This window comes from Panthera tigris, chromosome E2 (genome assembly GCF_018350195.1).
Source record: "Panthera tigris isolate Pti1 chromosome E2, P.tigris_Pti1_mat1.1, whole genome shotgun sequence".
NCBI lineage: Eukaryota > Metazoa > Chordata > Mammalia > Carnivora > Felidae > Panthera > Panthera tigris.
In genome coordinates this window covers 11,640,413-11,660,298 of record NC_056674.1, presented here as the reverse complement: position 1 = coordinate 11,660,298, position 19,886 = coordinate 11,640,413, and the positions used below count along the sequence as shown (strand labels likewise).

At 57.5% G+C, this 19,886-nt stretch overlaps 3 protein-coding genes across 8 annotated transcripts in view; 2 read left to right on the top strand and 1 right to left on the bottom strand.

The window, feature by feature from the left end:
- Positions 1 to 550: 550 nt before the first annotated feature.
- On the bottom strand, positions 551 to 4,666 carry ZNF296 (zinc finger protein 296). The gene is made up of 3 exons (XM_042968439.1): positions 3,770 to 4,666; positions 3,406 to 3,555; positions 551 to 1,536 (listed from the first exon to the last, which is right to left on the bottom strand). Exons 1-3 carry the CDS (start codon positions 4,065 to 4,067, stop codon positions 563 to 565), a joined length of 1,422 nt encoding a protein of 473 aa, XP_042824373.1. The 5' UTR covers positions 4,068 to 4,666; the 3' UTR covers positions 551 to 562.
- On the top strand, positions 3,407 to 15,578 carry GEMIN7 (gem nuclear organelle associated protein 7). 6 transcript variants are annotated; one of them, XM_007096525.3, is made up of 3 exons: positions 3,407 to 3,515; positions 9,383 to 9,510; positions 14,781 to 15,578. In XM_007096525.3, exon 3 carries the CDS (start codon positions 14,789 to 14,791, stop codon positions 15,182 to 15,184), a length of 396 nt encoding a protein of 131 aa, XP_007096587.1. In that variant the 5' UTR covers positions 3,407 to 3,515; positions 9,383 to 9,510; positions 14,781 to 14,788; the 3' UTR covers positions 15,185 to 15,578. The 6 variants fall into 6 exon arrangements, with proteins under 6 accessions (XP_007096587.1, XP_007096584.1, XP_042824374.1 ...); XM_007096522.3 differs by having other exon boundaries at positions 3,511 to 3,575; XM_042968440.1 differs by lacking the exon at positions 3,407 to 3,515 and adding an exon at positions 6,542 to 6,677.
- Positions 15,579 to 16,867: 1,289 nt separating this feature from the next.
- The window catches only part of PPP1R37 (protein phosphatase 1 regulatory subunit 37), a 41,730-nt gene continuing 38,711 nt past the window's right edge, over positions 16,868 to 19,886 (top strand). Inside the window, exon 1 of the mRNA XM_042969171.1 lies at positions 16,868 to 17,771. Coding sequence (XP_042825105.1) covers positions 17,570 to 17,771 — 202 coding nt within the window. The 5' untranslated portion in view covers positions 16,868 to 17,569. The remainder of the gene's footprint in view (positions 17,772 to 19,886) is intronic.

Here is a 19,886-nt window from a genome sequence, read left to right as displayed (position 1 = left end):
CCAGGGATAGCTGGGGAGGAAGCTGGTTGGGTCTGGGGACAGGAGCCAACGCTAGGAGCCCACGTGGCAAGTCCTGCCCACACCTGGGTGTCTAGGTGGCGGCTCCTTGTTCATCAGAAGTGCTTCTGCTGCAGTCTGTGAGGGCAGGGGCACGATCAGTGGGGATCTGTGGGGAAGGGCCTGGACCGGGCATGTGGAGGACAGGCCAGGACTTTGCCCAGGGCCCTCTGGTGACAGGTCCGGGCTTCTCCCCACCCTCGTCTCGGCCCCTGCCCTGGCCTCGCCCACACTGGGAACCGGGAGCACGGCTTTCTGTGCCAGTCTTGCTGTGCCTGGGGCACTGGGGGCTGGCCTTTCCCCTCACCCCCTCACTGCAAACCGGTCTGTCCAGCCGTCCACCCTAAAGAGGGAAGCCTCCCGCCCCGCCTCAGACACCCCAAGAAAGCCAGAGTCCAAACGTGTGTGTTCTAGGCGGGAGGTTTACTCGCAGCAGAGCCAAGGCCAAGGTCGACAAGCACAGTAACGGTGGTACCAGGGACCGCAGAGAGGGCGTTCCCGCGCCTCAGGCGTCCCCGGCCACCTCGGGGTGCTTCTGCCGCAGGTGTTTGTCCAGGGTGGCACGCAGGCCGAAGGGCACACAGCAGTGGGGACATTCGAAGCGGGTGCTGCCCGGCCCCAGGCCGTGCATGCGGCGGTGGCGGTTGAGCTTGCTGCTCTGGGCACAGGCGTAGGGACAGAGCTCGCAGGTGTAGGGCCGCTCGCCCGTGTGCGAGCGCCGGTGCACCGTCAGGTTGCTGCTGTTGGTGAAGTGCTTTCCACAGAACTCACAGCTGCCCCCGGGCCCGCGGCTCTTGACCGCCGGCTTTGGCAGCTTCTTGGGGGACGTCGGGCCCTTTGCAGGCTCAGTTCTCTGTTCCTTGGTGGTAGCTTCCCAACTGGCCCCGCCGGGGCCCACCTGCGCCCCACCACCGGGAGCCCCGGGTTCCTGGACCCCCGCCGTGGCGGCCGCTCCGGCGCTCTCGCCACTGCTGCGCAGGAGGGTGCGGGCCGGGGCCGCGGCGTGGGCCGCTGGCTCAGGAGGGGCAGCGGCAGAGGCCTGTTCTGGACTGGCTTTGGCCTTGCAGGGGCTCTGAGGCCGTGGCTGCCGGTGGGTCTTCTTGTGGCGGTTGAGCTTGCTACTCTGGGTACAGGTGTAGGGACACTGGTCACAGGCGTAGGGCCGCTCGCCTGTGTGCGAGCGCATGTGCACTTTGAGATTGCTGAAGGAGCTGAGGGTCTTCGCGCACACGGGGCAGGTGGGGCTCCGCCGCGGGGGGATGCCCGCCCGGGGGCCCTTGGCCTCGGCTTCCGGCTCCAGCACTGCCGACACGGCGGCGGCCACCTCTGCCAGGCCCAGCAGCGGGGCCTCTGGGGCCTCGGGTTCCGTCTGGTAGATGGACAGTCCGTGGTCCCACTGGGCGTGGCGCAGCAGTTTCCAGGCCCCTGAGAACTGTCTCCCGCAGCGGAAACAGCCCAGGGCCTTGGGGTCCTGGCGTGCTGCAACGAGAAGGGCCCGGTGTTAGACGGGGCAAAGCGACAGTTGCGACTCACACCTGCCAGGTGGACACCTTCCGCGGGAAAGGCTCCACTCCGGGGGCTGAGAAGGCCCGGTAAGGAAGGCAGGCAAGCACCCCGTCCTCCAGAAGCTGATGCTCAGAAGCGGGCGGGCAGGCGAGTAAGGAAAACCTGCGGAGTGGATGGTGCATACCTGAGGATTTTCTGTGTTTGAAAGTCTTCACCAGAAGTTAAAGCAGGGTGAGGGGTGGGGTGGGGAGGGCTGTTTTATGGGAGGGAGTCGGGAAGGGAGAACGGGCAAAGACCTTTCCCCAAGCTGACGAGCTTAGAAGGGTGGAGTTGGGGTTTCAACCCAGAAGCCTGGGGAGCGGGAGACAGATTTTCAAAAAAGATGCTCGGCTTAAATACAGCGTTTGATTACTGAGCGGGGTTCTGTGCCAGGCCCCAGGTTCACGGGTTCCATGCACGGTCTCCTGTTCCCTGCCTTACAGAAGAGGGGGCCGAGGAGGGAAGCGGCCACCTAGAAGTTGGGAGGGGTAGTCAGTGAGGTTCCCTCTCCCTCTGCGTGGACCCCAAATTAAGAGCCCTCCAAATTGGGTGTTTTCTCTAGACCCTCCAGGTACTATCAGTACTCTTCCAAGTCCTAGACAGTCTTGGGTGGGGTGGCTTTCCTGACGCAACACCGGGTCAGGAGCACAGATGGGGGCTGGGGAGGGCCAGCCTCTCGTGTCCACCAACTAGTTCTTGGGCTCCCTAGCTGTGTGACCTTGGGCAAGAAACGCTCCTCTCTGGCCCTGTTCTCTCATTTGGTAGAACACGGGGATTCTAACCTTTGAGGGGTGTTGTGACGTTGAACGGAGAAGAACTGAAAGTCTTGGTCCACGTAAACCCTCAGTAAACATGAACTGCACTACACCCACGTGGCGGGAGTGCCCACGCTCCACCAAGTCCAAGCACCTGGGAGTGTTCCAGTGATCCCATCATAGCCCCTCCCTGGGCCACCAGGCCACCCTGCCGGCTGCAACTCTCGGGCTGATCCAGTCACAGCCCCTCCCTCCCCTCCCCCATCACAGACCCCCCCCCCCACCCCCCAGGCCTGAATATAATTCTATTTCTCAAAAGTCCTAGGAGCACAATGGCCAGGGGATGAAAATTTGGAGGTTTAGATGCCCCCCCACAGCCTGTGATGACCAAAAGCTTCCCGCGAGTCTAGTACCACGTTAAGGGCTTTCATTCCCTTCTAAGAGAAGGAACCCAGGTGTCCAGACTCCGAGGACCTGGCCCAAACCAGGGGCTTCCCAGCGGGCAGGGCTGGGAGATTCCATCAGAGAGGGAAGCCAGAAGCCCCTTCCTTGGCTCTGAGCAAATGCACCGGCACCTCAATCGGCACTAATAATGGGGTGGGAGGGGAGGGGGTGGTAATGCCGCACTTCCAGCTGGCCTCAGCCTCCCCTCCCCCAGGCCGCTGCCCTCCCCAGAGGTCCCCCTACTGCCACACTGGTCCGGCCACCTGGCCAGTTATTTCTGGCCAAGGGGAAGGAGAAGTGAAACCAGATTGGGGGTGTGTGTGTGTGGCAAATCCCCAGACCAGTCTTCAGGGGCTGGCCACACCCTGTGGGCGGCCCTCCTTCGTGCCCAGCCCCTGCCCGCACGCCCCCCCCCCCCCTCCACCCCCGCCACCAGTCCCAGCCCTAGGACAGGGCAGGCCCTGGCCACGCCTAGGCTGCACCCGATGGGGAGCGAGAAAGGGGAAGTAGTGCTCACTGCCCCGCCTGTCCAGTTCAGCCCCTTCTCCCACAGGAAGCCAGGCCCTTGAACTTGAGAGGGGGACTGCATCCCGGCTTGACTCACCTGAGCCCTGGCCGGGGCTGGGGCCTCTGAAAAGCTGACAGTCCAGCTTCTTGTGGTCCATGAAAGCAGTGATGGCTTCCAAAGGAAAGGTCTGCAGGCAGCGGCCGCAGGTCAACAGATCTGGGTGTTTGTCGGTCCAGGGCTGGCGGTCTGCTGGGAGGAAGCGGGTGGTAAGCGTCGGGTGGGGCCCGGATGGGGGCTGGGGGTTCCGAGGGAGAGGGAAACCCCGAAGGTCAGAAAGGGGGCTGGAGGCCAGGACCAAGCAAGGGAAATAAGGCCGGGGGGTCGGGGGTCGGTGCCCGGAGGAGGGCGTCCCACCCGAGTGAAGGGGGAGGGAGGCGGGGCAGGGGCAGGGGGCGCTCACCGCGAGGGTTGAGGATCAGCGGCGTCCACAGTGCCCACTGGTTCCGCGCGCCGAGGGCGTGGAGAGGGCTCCCGACGGGCACGGGGCCGGAGGAACGGCGGGGTTCGCCCTCGAACCGCCCCGGCGTGGGCACTTCCTTCGGGGAGAAGGGCCCCAGCCCCGGGGCCTGTAGGGGCCGCACGTCTGGCTCCGGCTTCATTTCGATGACGAGGTCCGGCATCTCCATCTCGTCGTCTGTGTTGGCGGCGGGCGCGGGGTCTACTCGGCGGGGCATGCAGCCGGCCTTGCGGCGGGACATGAGTCGAGGGCCGGGCGGGCTGGTGAGCGGGCGGGCGGAGGACGCGCGGGCCGTGCGCGCTCAGACCGAGGCGCTCAGGTGAGTGACTGCGGCGACCCGCCGCGAACTCTTACACGTGCTGGCCCGGCCCGTGGCTCCACCCACCGGGGCGGGACCTGGCGGGCGAGGACGGGGCGGCCCCGCAGGGGCCCGGGCGGCAGCCAAACTCGATCAAAGACGAGCCCACTGCATTTTCTTAGCGACCAAACCTTAACGACGCCGAGGTCACACGACCGTGCACACAAACGCCCATTCCTGATGCCTTTTTAGGACCGGTGAAACCGAGGCGCGGGGTGCCTACATGCACCCCCGAGAGAGAATACGGCGGGGGCCACGTTTCGGTCTATTCCATTAAATGCGTTACAATAAACACTCAGGGGGCAAACATTTATTGAGCACTTTGCACTAGATTCTGTTCTAAGTACTGAGGGTATAGCGGTGAACAGGACAGCCAATAATCTCCTCTCACGCAGTATATTCGTGGGGGGGAGACAGACTCTCAACCAGATAACTGTAAAACGGAGTGCCTTCCAGGCCGGCAAGTGCGATGGGGCCGAATAAAAAACTAGGAAGGGCTATAAAGGGGCAGGGTTGCCGGGGTGGGGGTGGGGGTGGGGCCTTGGTCGGATTTCTACAGGGGAAGAGCGTGGGGCACTTGAGCCCCGAAGGAGGTGAGGGGGCCGGCCAGCCTTGTATGTTCCAGAATGACAAGGAAGGGGGGCAGGGCGTGGGGAGAGGCGTGGGTGATTGAGTTCCGTGAGAAAACTGCCTTGGGGCCGAGGGGGTCTTGTGTCCACTTAAGGGCTTTGGATTTCTGAGACCAACGCCTGCGGCGGAGGGCTGGTTAAGGCGAGGAGGGTTGCGGTTATATACATCTACTCTGCTCCTAAACCTGGAATCACTATAAAAACCAAAGAAGCAACTGTCTTCACCTCCCTCCACGCGGGCCTCCTTGAACTTGCCTCCGCAAAGCAGCTCACTGCGATCACTGTTTGAAGTGGCATCAACACCCCGCCCCACCCTCCAACCCTTACGAGTTTCCTTTTCTTCCTGGCACCGGCCACATCATAATAACATAGACCTATCTGTTGACGGTCCTCTCTTCCCTCCCCACCCCCACCCAACACAAGCTCGCTGAGGTCAGGGGCCGGGGTCTGTCCTCCCCTGGGTCCCCAGCCCAGCTCTGAGTGAATTGCACATGCTAATGTCCCAGGAGCACTGCTCCGGGCCAGAGGGTTCCTCATATTGTTATTCAGGTCTGAGCTCAATCGTCCTCCGGAGAGCCCAGGGCCTCCCTGGCCACTGTATCTAAAGCATCTCCACCCTGCTCAAGGCCTTACAACCGTGACCTCCATCTGTCCTCACTTCTTCCCTGGGCCTCAGTTTCCCCATCTATTACCTAAAGGGGCTTCTTCACTGCCACCTCCTTTGACCACCCAACTAGAGAAGCTCCCCTGACTCTACCACCTGTTACCCCATTATCCTTATTTTATTCCTTTTGTATCACTCATCACAAGCCCTGCAGGATCTTGTTGATGTATTTGCTCAGGTATATCCTATTCTGCCCCTCCCGGCCCTCCAGGAATGTGGGTTCCAGAGGGCAAGAGTCAAATCGGCCTGGTTCACATAAATCCTGCTTCTTCATAGGTCGGTCAACAAATGGGTATTCAGCACATTCTCTTTTTCTTTCTTTCTTTCTTGTTTGTTTATTTATTTATTTTTTTAGAGCACAAGCTGGGGAGGGGCAGAGAGACGGAGAGACAGAATCCCAAGCAGGTTCCACACCATGGGTGCAGAGCCCCATGCAGGGCTGGAACTCACAAAATGTGAGAGAGATCATGGCCTGAGCCGAGCTCAAGAGACGGACGCTTAACGGACTGCGCCGCCCAGGCCCCTCCAGCACGTTCTTTCAACAGACCTCACAGAGGGGCTGTGTGCCAGGCACTCGGTCTTGGAGATCTGCTGGGCCCGTGAAGCCCCTGGCTTATGGAAAAAATGTGGAAGAAGTGAATTCCATCTGAGCCCCGGGCAGTGAGGTTCCATAGCACTTAAAGCCAGACATTCCGTTTTTCAGGGCCTCAGTTTCCCCCTTTGTAAAACGGGGCGGCAGGGGGGGACTGCTAGACAGAACCACCACCTCGGGTCCCGCGGCTGCCCTCTCCAAGCCTTTTTCCTGCCGTGTGGCTGCTCAAGGTTTCAAAGAGAGGAGCTGCGGTTTGGACTGCAGGTGAAGGGAAGGAGTGTGCACGTGTAGGGGGAGACCAAGCTCTGTCCTTAACTCAGCCCGGAGGAAGTCTCCTCCTCTCCGAACCTCAGTTTCTTCTTCCCTAAAGCGGGCATCCCGGACGCCCCCCACCTCGCAGGAGGGCGGATCAGATGGAAGCGATGGGCCCAGCCGCGGGGCGGGGTGGTGCGTGGGGCCGCGCTGGTTTCCGAGCCCGAGAGCCCGCCCGCCACCACGTGGGGCGGCGGCAGCGCGGGCGGAACCCAGGCTGGGCGGCTCGCGGCCCGCCCGGGCCTCTGCAGCTGGGGCGCCGGCGGAAGTGGGGGCGCCGGGCGCCGCGGACCTCGGTGAGTGCTTGGGTGTCGGTGGTGGGGCGCGAGCACGTTTCACTCCCTCTCCCCGGGCCTGGCCCCGGACGCCCGCCCGCGTGCGCGGCCGGGAGTGGCGGGAAGGGGCAGGTCCGCGCCTGCAACGCTGGCCGTGGGGACGTTGTGGTCCCCGGACGCCTGCATGGGGACTCCGGTCCGGAACGCAGCATCGGGGACGTTCCGGCGCCGGGGTTGGGGTGAGGGGCCCGGGCCGCTCAGAATGCTCTCTCTCCCTCGGGAAAATAACAACGACGACGACGGTAACAGTAACAACGGCAGCAGTTGTGACTCCCGCCTTGGCGGGACTGAATCGCTTGCCTGATCTGAGCCGGGAGGACACCCAGCCCAGGCAGAGTGGGGAATGGACGCCTGGGGGCCGGGAGGACCTACTTAGTATAAGAAAAGGCTAGCTGTGGGTGGCCAGGGCGGAATTGAAAGGAAACTGACCAGCCCAGGGGGCAGAGGGGAGGGGAAGTATTGCGTGCTTGAGGTTCCGACCCTCTCTGGAGGCTCCATTTTAACTGATTTGCATCCCACAGGGCCACCTCTGGGGTGTGTGTGGACCTGTCGGCACCTTGGTTAATTAGCGAAGGTCTGGGGTCTTCACTGTTAACCTGGTAACTTGCTATCCCTCCCCTGGCTACTGAAGGGTTCACTAAACGTCTGTCCCTTGAACTGATCCATTCCCGCTTTCTTGGAAGTCAGCACTGAGGCCCCAAGAAGGGAGGTCTGTGAATCTCCTGCCCTTCCTTGTCCGTGACCTAAGTGATGGGGTCTGGAGTCTTGACTGTGCAAGTCGTGGGGGTGGGTTCGGCCATTTTTCTGAAATCTTTGGGCCAGAAACCCTTGGCTTAGAGGATAAAGGATTCTGGGGCCTGGTCACCAGGGAGAAGGGATAATGCCTGCTTTTGCCTTCTTGGGCACACCCTACCTGACCTTTCTTAAACCAGCTTCTTATCAGGTCACACCTTGGTTCCAAGACCTCCAGTGGTGCGCTGACCCTGAAACAAATCTGCCCTGCAGAGAGCAGGGGTGATGGCCCGGGTCTGTTGTCCAACCCAGGGCAACCTGGGTTCGCTCCCTTTCCCTGCCACTCACCAGCTTGCACCCAGTAAATGATTTGGCATCTCCCAGTGCCAGTTTCCTCTTCAGGAGAACGGGGATTACGTGGTATGACCAAATCTCCGTTGGTTGTTTTATCTAGGGATCTCATGTGATTTGTGGCCATTTGCTTAATTCCCATCAGTACCGTGGGACGTCCTAGCCCTACAGACTAGGGTGTATCTCTTAAATCACTGGAGTGTTAACCTAGGTTGGGTGAAAGCCCTGGGGGCTGATGAGCCTTGGCTAAGCTTGGAGTGCGAAGGGCAGTGGTCAGATAAATTAGAAAGTGTGTGTATTCCTTAATCCCATCTACAGTGGTAGTGGTCAAAGAAAGGAAATGGAGTCCTGAAACTGACATAATAGTGCATGTTAACTAACAGATCAAAAACTGTGGGGCGCCTGGGTGGCTGGTTGAGCGTCCTGACTGTGGCTCAGGTCATGATCTCGCGGTTCGCGAGTTCGAGCCCCGCGTCAGGCTCTGTGCTGACGGCTCCGAGCCTGGAGCCTGCTTCAGATTCTGTGTCTCCCTCTCTCTCTGCTCCAACGCTCTCTCTCTCTCTCTCTCTCTCTCAAAAATAAATAAATAAGTAAAAACATTAAAAAAAAAAACCCAACCCTCATCTGACCACTTTCCCCCACCCCCACGGCCCCCACCCTGTTCCAGGCACCATCATGCTCTGCCCGCCTGGGCCACCGAGGCACCTTCCTCACTGGGCTCCCTGCAGGGAGAAGGATCATGTGAAAATCAGTCAGGTCCTGTCCCTCCCCTGCTCAGAACCATCCCAAGGCTCTTGCCTCAGAGTAGTGAGCCAAGCCCTCACCTCAGTCTTCGAGGCCCCTCCCTGCCGATCTGCCCCTGCTCCCACCTCCTCCACGCTGGCCTCCTTGCTTTGCCTCAGAGTCACCCTTCCCTGGGCTTTGTATTTGCTGTTCCCACTGACTGGAACGCTGTCCCCCGAGATGTGTCTACAGGACTCAGTTCCTTATTTCATTTAGGGCTGCTCAGATACAACACCCTTCCTGGCTGGCTATCTCTTGCCCCCTTCTTGGGCCAGGTGGCCCCTCTGGGCACCTGAGGCTCCTCCAGCCCTGCCGGCTCTGGGTAGGCATTGTCCAGAAACAAGTCTGTGTCACCCACTGGCCTGGGAGGGCGGTTTCCCTCACCACCCTGTCCCTGGCACCACCCCACGTGAGCTGGGCCCCCGAGCAGGCACTTGGATAATGTGGACGGGTGGATCCTTCCTTTCCCTTCAACAAATATTTACTGAGCTGTGTCTGCGTAGGGAACAGACTGCAGGGTGGCGGTGGAGGCTGTGAAGGGGGACGGAGACGATGGCTGGAGGAGGAGGTGGGGGGGGGGGGGGAGAGCGAGCGGAGGTGAAAAGTTGCTGGATTCTGGATACCTTTCCGAAGGTGACTTTACCGCTGGGTTGAACGTGGGCGGCAGAGAAAGCCAGGGGGAGTCCAGGGTGCTGTGGGATGTCCCTTGTGTGATCACCCATTGCCGCCTGAAAGGGTCTCCCGGAACCCTAGGAAGTCTGAGTCTTTTTTTTTTTTTCTTTTTTTGCTTCATTTTACAGATGAGGAAACCGAACAGGGAGGCTGTTTGCAGAGCCGCGGTGACCTGTCCAGATCCCTCGTAGCGAATCTGGGAGGGCTAAGAACCACCCGTCTCCCCGAATCCACACCTTCCTATCCGCTGAGGGGGGTAAGCTAATGGCCCGCCTCCCGGTCTTGTGTGGCCTGCCAGCCAAGAGTGGGTTTTACCTTTTTTCCCCTCAGTTTACTTTATTACTTATTTTGAGAGACAGAGAGAGAGAGCACGAGCAGGGGAGGGGCAGAGAGAGGGGGAGAGAGAATCCCAAGCAGGCCCTGCCCTGTCAGCACGGAGCCCCACGCGGGGCTCGAACTTGAGAACGGTGAGATCACGACCTGAGCTGAAATCGAGAGCCGGGACACTTAACCGACTGAGTCCCCCAAGTGCCAAGGTTTACTCTGGAAGTGCTTGGAAGACTTGGAGAAATTTTTGTGGTGCATGAAATTAGATAAAATTGAAATGTCAGTGGCCCAATAAGTGAGGTTTTAAGAACAGCCGTGTTGATTATTTTCGTGTCTGTCTGTGGCCGCTGTGTTGCAACTGTGACAACGTTGAGTAGTTGTGACAGACCCTATAGCCCACAGAGCCTACAGTATTCACCGTCAGGCCCCTTACAGAGAAAATGTGCCAACTTCTGCTAATAGGGATTCAATCTGGGTCAGCAGTAGGGGTGTCTGATCTGCAGGACGTAAAAGCCAGTCCCTGGGAAAGGTCTGGACCGGGACAGAAAGTCTGGGGAGTAGGGAAGGATAGGAGAGGAAGTTCAGATTCCTGAGGGGGACATCTAACATTTTTAAGTTTAATTTAGTTTAATTTAATTTAATTTTAAGTAGGCTCCATACACAGCCCTGAGATCAAGAGCCTCATACTCTACCAATTGAGCCAGCCAGAGGCTCCGGGAGTCTAACATCTTTTAAGGGACACGGAAACATTACGATACGCCCCTGCCTTTTTGAAATTAGAATTTTAAAACTACTGGGGCGCCTGGAGGGCTCGTTCGATTAAGCGTCCAACTCTTGATCTCGGCTCAGGTCATGACGTCAGGCTCATGGGTTCGAGCCCTACGTTGGGCTCCACACTGGGGTGGCAGCCTACTTAAAAAAAAAAAAAAAAAAAAAAAAGAGTGGGCTCCATGCCCAATGTGGGTCTGGAACTCACGACCCTGAGATCAAGAGTCACATGCTCTACTGACTGAACCAGCCAGGCATCCCCCTGAAGCCTTTTGTAATGTTAATTAGTTTATTTTTTTAATGTTTATTTATTTATTTGAGAGAGAGAGAGAGAGCACATGCGTGCACCAGCATGGGGAGGGGCAGAGAGAGGGAGAGAGAGAATCTCAAACAGGCTCTGTGCTGTCAGTATAGAGCCCGATGTGGGGCTCGATCCCAAGAACCATGAAATCATGCCCTGATCCGAGGTCAAGAGTTGGACGCTCAACCCATCGAGCCACTCAGGCGCCCCTTTAAAGCCTTTTTTTTTTTTTTTAAAGTTATCCGTATATTACAGCACTTGGCTGGCTCGGTCAGTACGGCCTGCCACTCGATCTCAGAGTTGTAAGTTCCAGCCTCACGCCGAGTGCAGAGATCACTTTAAAAACAATAAAATCTTCTAGGGGCACCTGGGTGGCTCTATCCGTGGGGCGTCCAGCTTCAGCTCGGGTCATAATCCCGAGGCTCGTGGGTTCAAGCCCCGCATTGTGCCCTTTGCTATCGCTCAGCGTGGAGCCCACTTGGGATCCTCTGCCCCCCCCCCTCACTGACCCTCCCCCACTAGGGTGCGCGCGCGCGCACTCTCTCCCTCTCTCAAAAATAAACAAACATTTAAAAAATATTTAAAGGAATAAATAAAATCTTTTAAAAGAAAAAGGCTTTATTGAGGTGTAATTCTCATACCATACTCTTCACCAACGGGGGACAGTTTTGGTCGTCACAGCAGGGGGTAATGGTGTGTGTGGGCAGGGGTGCTACTGGCATCTAGTGGGTAGAGGCTAGGGCTGCTGCTAAAGTCCTACACCTATGCCCTGGACAGCCCGCCACACCACCACAGAGAACGATCCAGTCCCGGGTCGCCTGGATGGCTCTGCCGGTTAAACATCCGACTTCGGCTCAGGTCACGATCCCGCGGTCCGGGAGTTCCAGCCCCGCGTCGAGAGAGGGAAACACAGAATCTGAAACAGGCTCCAGGCTCTGCGCTGTCAGCACAGAGCCCGCTGCGGGGCTCGAACCCACGAACCGTGAGATCGTGACCTGGGCCGAAGTCGGACGCTTAACCGACTGAGCCACCCAGGCGCCCCAAGGATCATCTTGATCTCCCCCGTACCGGGAGTGGCCCAGGGATGGGACACCATGTGCCTAAAATTTGTCACTTCTGTTAATCACCAGGCCCTGTCCAGCCTGGAAACTGTCCCTTGAAGTCACCCAGCTAAGCAGGCCTGGGAGCTCAATCTCCCCTCCATTCATTCAAGCAGGAACAATGTTTTAAGGAGCCTGGTCTCTGGGTCGCTGCCACACAGTGTTCCAGGAAGCTGGGGGTCAGCACCCGGGAGAAAGCAAGGTCGCTGCCCACGGGGAGGGAGGCAGGCATCTAGCGGAGGAGAAGGGCCCTAGGCAGGACAATAAATATACAATATCACGTCAGAAGAGTCCTGCGCGCTACCAACGAGGCTGGTGAGGGCGTGGAAGAATGTGGGGTAGCGCAGAGAAGGCGGAGAGGAGATACAAGCAGAGGGGAACTTCAAGTGCAGGGGTCTGAGAGGGACTTCTGTGCCAGGCGCGTTCGCAGCCCAGCAAGGCAGCCAGAGGGGCTGGGCTAGAGAGGGAAGCTTGGCCCGCCACGAGGGTGCTGGCGGGGTCCGAAGCTCCAGCGGCCGTTGAGGGCTGTGGTGAGGACGTTGGCTTTGCCTCTGGGCGAGGCTGAAGCCAGGGGAAGGTTCTCGGCAGAGGAGGCATGTGATCTGACTCAGGTGTTAGATGGTAGGTGTTAGGTGCGAACGAGGTCCTTCTGGCTGTGCATGGGGACAGACTTGCAGGTGGGGGGACGGTGAGAGTGGAAGCCAGGGCCCCGGGGGGAGTTGACTTCAGTAGTCCAGGAAGGAAGCGATGGGGGGCAAGATGGGGGCAGGGGTGTCAGGCTGGGAATACGTACACAACAGTTGATCCTTGAACGGTGGGGGGTTTGAACTGCATCGGTCCACTTACACATGCATTTTTTTCAATAAATACAGTACAGTACTGTAAATGTATTTTCTCTTCCTTATGATTTTCTTCTTTTTTTATGTTTATTTACTTATTTTGAAAGAGAGAGAGAGTGCGCACGCCCACGAGTAGGGGCGGGGCAGAGAGATAGGGAGAGAGAGAGAATCCCAAGTAGGCTCCGTACTGCTCAGGTCCTGAGCCAAGATCAAGAGTCAGATGTTTAACCAACTGAGCCACCCGGGTGCCCCATTTTTTTTTTTTGTTTGTTTGTTTGTTTGTTTTATTTTTATTTTATTTTATTTAAAAAAAATTTTTTTTTAACGTTTATTTATCTTTGAGACAGAGAGAGACAAAGCATGAACGGGGGAGGGTCAGAGAGAGAGGGAAACACAGAATCTGAAACAGGCTCCAGGCTCTGAGCTGTCAGCACAGAGCCCGACGCAGGGCTCGAACTCACAGACCGTGAGATCATGACCTGAGCCGAAGTCGGACGCTTAACCGACCGAGCCACCCAGGCGCCCCTTTTGTTTTTTTTTAATTTAAGTAGGCTCCATGCCCAACACGGAGCTTGAACTCACAACCCTGAGATCAGGAGTCGCATGCTCTCCCGACTGAGCCAGCCAGGTGCCCCCATTTTTTTTTTTTTAACGTAAGCTCTGTGCCCAAAGTGGGGGTCAAACCCTTGGCCCTGAGACCGAGAGTGACATACTCTACTGACTGAGCCAGCCCAGCACCCCAGGACCTTGTTATTTTTAAGGAACTCAGGCTCACTTTTTTGTAGAAGTCCCTCAATGTGAGCTTTCTCGTGATTGGATTTCAGTAATCCATATTTGGTAGGAATACCACGGAAGTGGTGCCCTGTCCTTCAGTGTATCACCTCAGAAGGCACATGGGGTCTTTTGTCCCTTTACTGCACATGATGGCTTTGATGCCTAAGTGAAGGTAGGGTCCACCAGATTCCTCCACTATAAAGTTACCGTTGGGGCGCCTGGGTGGCTCAGCCGGTTAAGCGTCTGCCTTTGGCTCAGGTCATGATCTCGAGGTTCGTGAGTTCGAGCCCCGCATCGGGCTCTGTGCCGACAGCTCAGAGCCTGGAGCCTGCTTCGGATTCTGTGTGTCTCTCTCTCTCTCTCTCTCTGCCCTTCCCCCGCTCACACTCTGTCTCTCTCTCAAAAATAAATAAACATTAAACAAAATTAAAAAAAAAATAAAGCTACTGTTTATTCTTTACAACAAATAAGTATTTTGTGAGGAAGTACTTGAAGACTGTGTAGATACACTAGACTTCATCCAACGCTCGTCTACAAATTTTAGTGTCCATTGGTGATTTTAGTTCCTTCCCTTATTTATTCTTTTATTTATTTATAATTAGCATGAAGTCATGAATTTCTGTTTTATTCAGTGGGTTACAATCTGTAACTGGCATTATTTTAACATTCACATCATTCCAGAGTTGGCCACTGGAAGCCCTTTCAAATTGGCTTCGGTGTAATTGGGAATTTATTTGGAAGAGAGCATTTCCTTATGGATGGGATGGGCTGTGCGTGAGGGAGGAAAGGAGGACCTTGTGAATGGTGGTACCAATTCCTGAGGAGGAGGTTACTGGCTGATTTTATTTATTTATTTTTGAGAGATGGGGCACCCGGGTGGCTCAATGGGTTAAGCGTCCGACTTTGGCTCAAGTCATGATCTGGCGGTTTGTGAGCTCGAGTTCCGCGTCGGGCTCTGTGCTGACCGCTCAGAGCCCGGAGCCTGCTTCGGATTCTGTGTTCTCGTTCTCTCTCTGTCCCTCCCCTGCTCACGCACTGTCTCTCTCTGTCTCAAAAATAAAACATTAAAAAAAATTTTTTTTTTTATTATTTTTGAGAGAGAGTGCGAGAGCCGGGGAGGGGCAGAGAGAGGGAGAGAGAGAGAATCCTAAGCAGGCTCTGCGCTGTCTGCCCAGAGCCGGGTGTGGGGCTTGAACCCACGAACTGTGAGATCATGTCCTAAGCAGAAACCAAGAATCGCACCCTTAAGGGACCGAGCCACCCAGGCACCCCCGCGGCCTTCTAAAAGGAGAAGCAGGAACTGGGTTTGGGACAAGTTGAGATGAGGTGGGGTAGACAAGCCCCTGCTCCCCGCCTCCCCCTTGTAGTCCCACCCTCCCTGTGTAATGGCTTCCCTCTGTTCCCCTTCACCCAACAGCCAGGATAATGCAGACTCCACCAGCCATTCCTGTGCCTGTGCTCCGGCTCCCCCGGGGCCCCGATGGCTTGAGCCGAGGCTTTGCCCCAGACGGACGCAGGGCCCCCCCGAAGCCAGAGGTTCCTGGAAGCCCGGGATCTCCAGTAGGTCGAGAGTCTCGGGAATCCCGGGAACAGCAGGCCCGAGCCGCACTTCGGGAACGCTACCTCCGCAGCCTGCTGGCCATGGTGGGTCACCAGGTGAACTTCACACTGCACGAGGGTGTGCACGTGACCGCCCACTTCGGAGCCGCCGACCTGGACGTGGCCAATTTCTACGTGCTGCAGCTGCAGACGCCGATAGGCGTGCAGGCCGAGGCGCTGCTGCGGTGTAGTGACATTATTTCCTACACCTTCAAGCCGTGAGGACGTGACGGTGTTCACCTTTCTGCCCGAGGCCTGGCCGCAGTATCCCAGCCTCCAAATGTTCAGGAGCCCAGCACCCTGGGCCCCACAGGGTTTGGAACATCCTTGGAAATTTGAGCCGAGCGCCGGGCAACTCTGGCTTCTTGGGACCTGCGGAGTCCAGTCAGTAAAATTCGGCAACCGCGGGAGTTCTGGAGCCCGTTGGAAGGAATGCTCTGCCTCACAGGAATCTAAGCTCTTAAAACAGGGCCTCATGCCAGTTCCTGAAGACTGGGGGTTGGGGGCGGTTAACAAAGGGCGGCACGTCGCAGAGTGGGAAATTGTCTGTTGAAGTTGCGAAGTTCAGCCACCCTGGAGAAAGTCCCCTCCACTAAAGAACCCATCATTCCAGGAAGACTCCTGTTTTGTTTTGTTTTGTTTTGTTTAAATGTGCCACATAGGGATGGAACCGGATTTAGGAAATGGGAGGTTGACTATCCTGGTGGCCCTCGAGAAGAGGACACATCAAGGGGCCCACATCAAGGGGCCGGGAGGAACTGGGGGATAAAGGTGGAGATTGGGTTGGTCCTCACTCTCCCGGGGAGTGGCTGGAGCTACCTGAGCAGCGGGTTTGGGAGATTCAGATGTGGTTTCTTTTCTCGGGTGGGCGGGGGGGGGGGGGGTTGGGGTGTGTTCACCGCGAGGGGCGTGGTTCGCATTGGGTTGGTTACACGGTCGCCGGGCCCTTGGGTGGCGTGGGCCTCACTCTAGGGAAGGCGGGTTCGTTTCCCCGCCCGCTCCGGAAGGGGTCGGACCCGGGCCCGGTGCGGCCGCGCCTTTCAGGACAGGCTGAGGACGGGGTTGGGGTGAAGCTTCACCCTTTCTCCATTTCGCTCCAGCTGTGTAGCCGTCCATTATCACTCGCTTCCCTTATCCCCGCCACTAGTCGTTTTTCTGGTTTCGCTGGGCTCAAGTGATTTCTGCCCCCTTTGTAATCCCATCAACTTTGGAATGTAAGTGAAGATCCCATTAAGTATAGATGAGATTTGCTTTGTTCGTCTTCAGTCGCGAAAGTGCGGCGGCTGGTGATGTTGAACGGGGCGGGCGGAGAACCTCAGCTCCCCTACGTCCGTCCATTCAAGACACCGCCTCCAGCGAGCCGCGGGTCTAGCTCTCTAGTTGCCTAGGCAACGACGTCGCGCGCTCTGTCTCCTCCCCGAATCCTCCCTCCCTTTTTTAGTTTTAGCCCCGCCTTTCCCCCCCCCCCCCGAATTGCTGGAAGTGCTGGGAAAGCCTGGCGAAAGTGCCGAGGCGAATATTAAGCGATTGAAACGAGCCGTGATATGTGTGTGTGTGTGTGTGTGTGTGTGTGTGTGTGTGTGTGTGTGCGCGCGCGCGCGCGCGTGCGTGTGGAGGGAGGGGTGTGTGGGGCGTTAGAACTCGTGCGGGTTCCTCGGGGCTTGGTAATCTACCTGCTCCGTCGCCCGGTAGTTTGGTTGGCAGATTCGTCTCCTGGTTTTGGAATTTCTTCCATCATCCAGGGTTTTTTGTTTTTTAATAGAGGTTATGATACTCCTCATGGGCTCATATTTCTTTTAGTCTTTTAATTTAAGTTGTATTTCACGCAACGCTGTCCAAATACAGAGAGCTACTGATGAAACTGCAGTCTGCAAATGGAAGGCTAGAGCGTCTGTAGCAAAGAGGCCAAGGCTTCGTCTCCAGGCAGAGGATCCGTCTGTCAGCATCCATCACCTGTACTCATATATGCAATACAGCCTCTGTCCCTTTCCTTTCAAGTTCTCTGTCCCTTTGCCTCTCTCCTTATCAGTTGGCCTAGCTCCGCCACGCAAATGTTATTTTTATCAACTCCCTTCCCCTCACAGTTGCCTGAGCTCGTGACGAATGTGTGCGAGTCTGAACGTTAGTTATCTAGTTGGAGGAGGGTGGCGGCGTGGGGGCGGCCCACATTCGCGCTTGCGCGCTGCTCCGGGAGACGGCGTCCACCTCGCCCCGCCCCTCGTACTCTGCAGTTCCGGCTCTGCAGATTCACAGCTCACGTTTCTTTTTCCCGTGGCTCTTTCTGCCTTTTGTTACCTGCTTCAACAACCCGCGAGACCACTCTACCCGCGAATAGCGTAAATTGATTTTCTGCTTTCATTAGTACGCGCCGAGCTCCCCGGCTGTTAACGAAAGTGCGGCTGCGAACGAGCAGGCGCGCGCGGGGCTCGGGGGAGGCGCGCTCGAGCTCCCGGCGGCGACGACTACGACGACCAGGAGGGAGGACGGAGGCGGCGCCTGAAGCAGCGGCGGAGCCCATGCCCCGGGACGGCGGGCGGGCCCGGAGAGACAAGTCCGGGGCCCGGGACATGTCCCCGGGGCCCCCGTGAAGAGGCGGCGGCGGCGGCGATGGAGACCCCGCCGCAGGAGGGGCCGCCCGGGCCGGGCGCGGACGGCGACGCCGAGGAGGCCCCCGGCGAGGCCCGGTCTCCCAGCCCCGCATCGTCCCCCGCCGACGGGCGCCTCAAGGCTGCGGCCAAGCGCGTCACGTTCCCCTCCGACGAGGATATCGTGTCCGGAGCGGTGGAGCCCAAAGACCCCTGGAGACACGGTAGCTACTGCCGGGGCGCGGGGGCGGGCTCGTGGCTGACCGGGAGTCAGGGCAGCGTCGGGCATGGAGGCGGTGCTCGAGAAGTTGCACCTAATGATTTAAGGAGACTGTCGTCACTTTAGGGCTGCAAGGTGTTTGAGACGGGGTGGCTGTTAGATTGGGAAGGTGAAAAGTAGCTGGTTTATGCCCCGCCGCACTCCTCGCGGACGCTGAAGGTGGTCGTTTTAGGAGTTAAAATGATAAGCAATCAAAGAAAGTTTGGAGGCCAGGGAGATCGGGCGGGCGGTAGCCTTTGAGATCATAGTCCCACTTCCCCACCCGCCCGAAAGGATAAAGAGAGCCGTCTGGGGAGGAAGAGGGGGTCAAAATTGGCGTTCCAAGGGCAGGTGGACGTTTGATGGGCCCATAGGGCTGGAAGAAGGTTAAGCTGCTAGTCTGCAAACCTCGGGGCGGGGGGGGGGGGGTAGTCATGCCGCTCACTTTTTTGGCTGTGAGGAGGAAGAATAAACCAGCGGGACTGTGGCTGTGGAGGAGTTGGTAAAACCTGGGGTTGGGAAAAGGGAGTCAAGCTAAACGGCTTCCCAGAAAAGGAGCAGAGTTGGTGGTCACTTTGGGGGTGGACGAGATAGTCGGAGGAGGTGTTGGATCTTGGCATTAAGAAGAAGAAAAGTCACTGCATGCCTTCTTTGCTTTCGCCCAAAAGTGAAGCACAACATGATCAGCCATTAAGGAGCAGAGGAATTTTGGGGCCTGGCTCTAGAAGGGTCTCTTTTTAAAATTTTCCTCCCCGCTCCCCGCCTCGAGAAAGAGTTAGGGATTTGGAGTTGCCGGTCGGTAGAAAGTAGGAGCCGGAAGAAGTTTGCTGGCTTGAGACGTTGGGAGAGGGAGCAAGTCTGCCGATTCTGGGTTCCCTGGAGGTCAGATTAGTGTCGGAAAGAGGAGTGTGTGTGTTGCGTATAGAGCTAAAGTCGGAAAGTCGCTTCATAGATGAACGGCAGTGTTGAGTCTTTCTGTGCGGGGGACGTCGGTCAGTCTTGCCAGGGTGGAGCCCACCAAGAGAGGGATCAGCCTGGTCCCGGCTCAGTAGAAGTTGGTCACTTGGCCGCTGGAGAGAGGAGGCACTGTTGCTAGTCTGTGCGGTGGAGGAATTGAGGACTTCGTTCAAATCCTGACTCCTTTTTACCCACTTCCTGACCTCGCGCTGGTTATCTAACTCTTCGGAGCCTCAGTTTTCCGACTGTGAGGTGGGTGACAATACCCCTGCCCCGGGGGCATTTAAGAGAGGACTAAATATGATGATGTACGAAAGGTCATTGGCGAGGATGAGCTTTCACGAAGTTGCAGTTGATGTCGGTCAACGTGGGTGATGTGGGGTGATACCGGTGATATTGGTGACTTGAGGGGCTAGTCTGGAGAAGTCAGCTCACGGGCTTGGGGCCTGGATGTCTCTGCTTCACAAGCTGCCAGCAGAGGGGCGGAGAGGGTGGGCCGAGTGTGTGGGCCCCGGGGCAAGGAGAAGGGCGGATGGGCAGTTTGTGTGGGCTTCAGGGTCATGGTGGGGGGGGGGGGGGCGGGAGAGTTGGCACGGGGTGGAGCAGCGGGGGCAGTTTCTGGTGTGCAGGTTCCCAGAAGAGGAACAGCTGTGTGTAACCAGCTGTTTGCTTTTGAGTCAAGCTGTTTTTCCACCCTGAGCCTCCTGTTCTTTGCTCTGCAAATGGAGGTGCTAATTTCTACCGCCGGGTAGTTGTGAGGATTAAATACAATAGTCCTTGTAAATTCTGGCCACATAAATAGCAGCTGCTGTTCCCCCGGCAGGGGAGAACGTCAAGAAAGAGGGGTCACTTGGAGTCTGGCTGGGAGGAGTTTGAGGGGATGGTTGCCGATCAGTCTTCCCCGGCTTAGGCGGAGGTGGCCACAGCTTACAGGCTGGGGGAGTCCCTCCTTTCTGGCAGTTTAAAGAGGGACGCAGGGACTGGTTAGGACTCCCTCTCCGGAGGAGTCGGTGGGTCTGAGGGAGAGAGGCAGCGACACGGAGAAGTTGAGAAATCTGTGCGGGCTGGAAGAGCGCGTGTGTCGTGGCTGGGGTGGGGTGGGGTGGGGTGGGGGCCTGGCCTG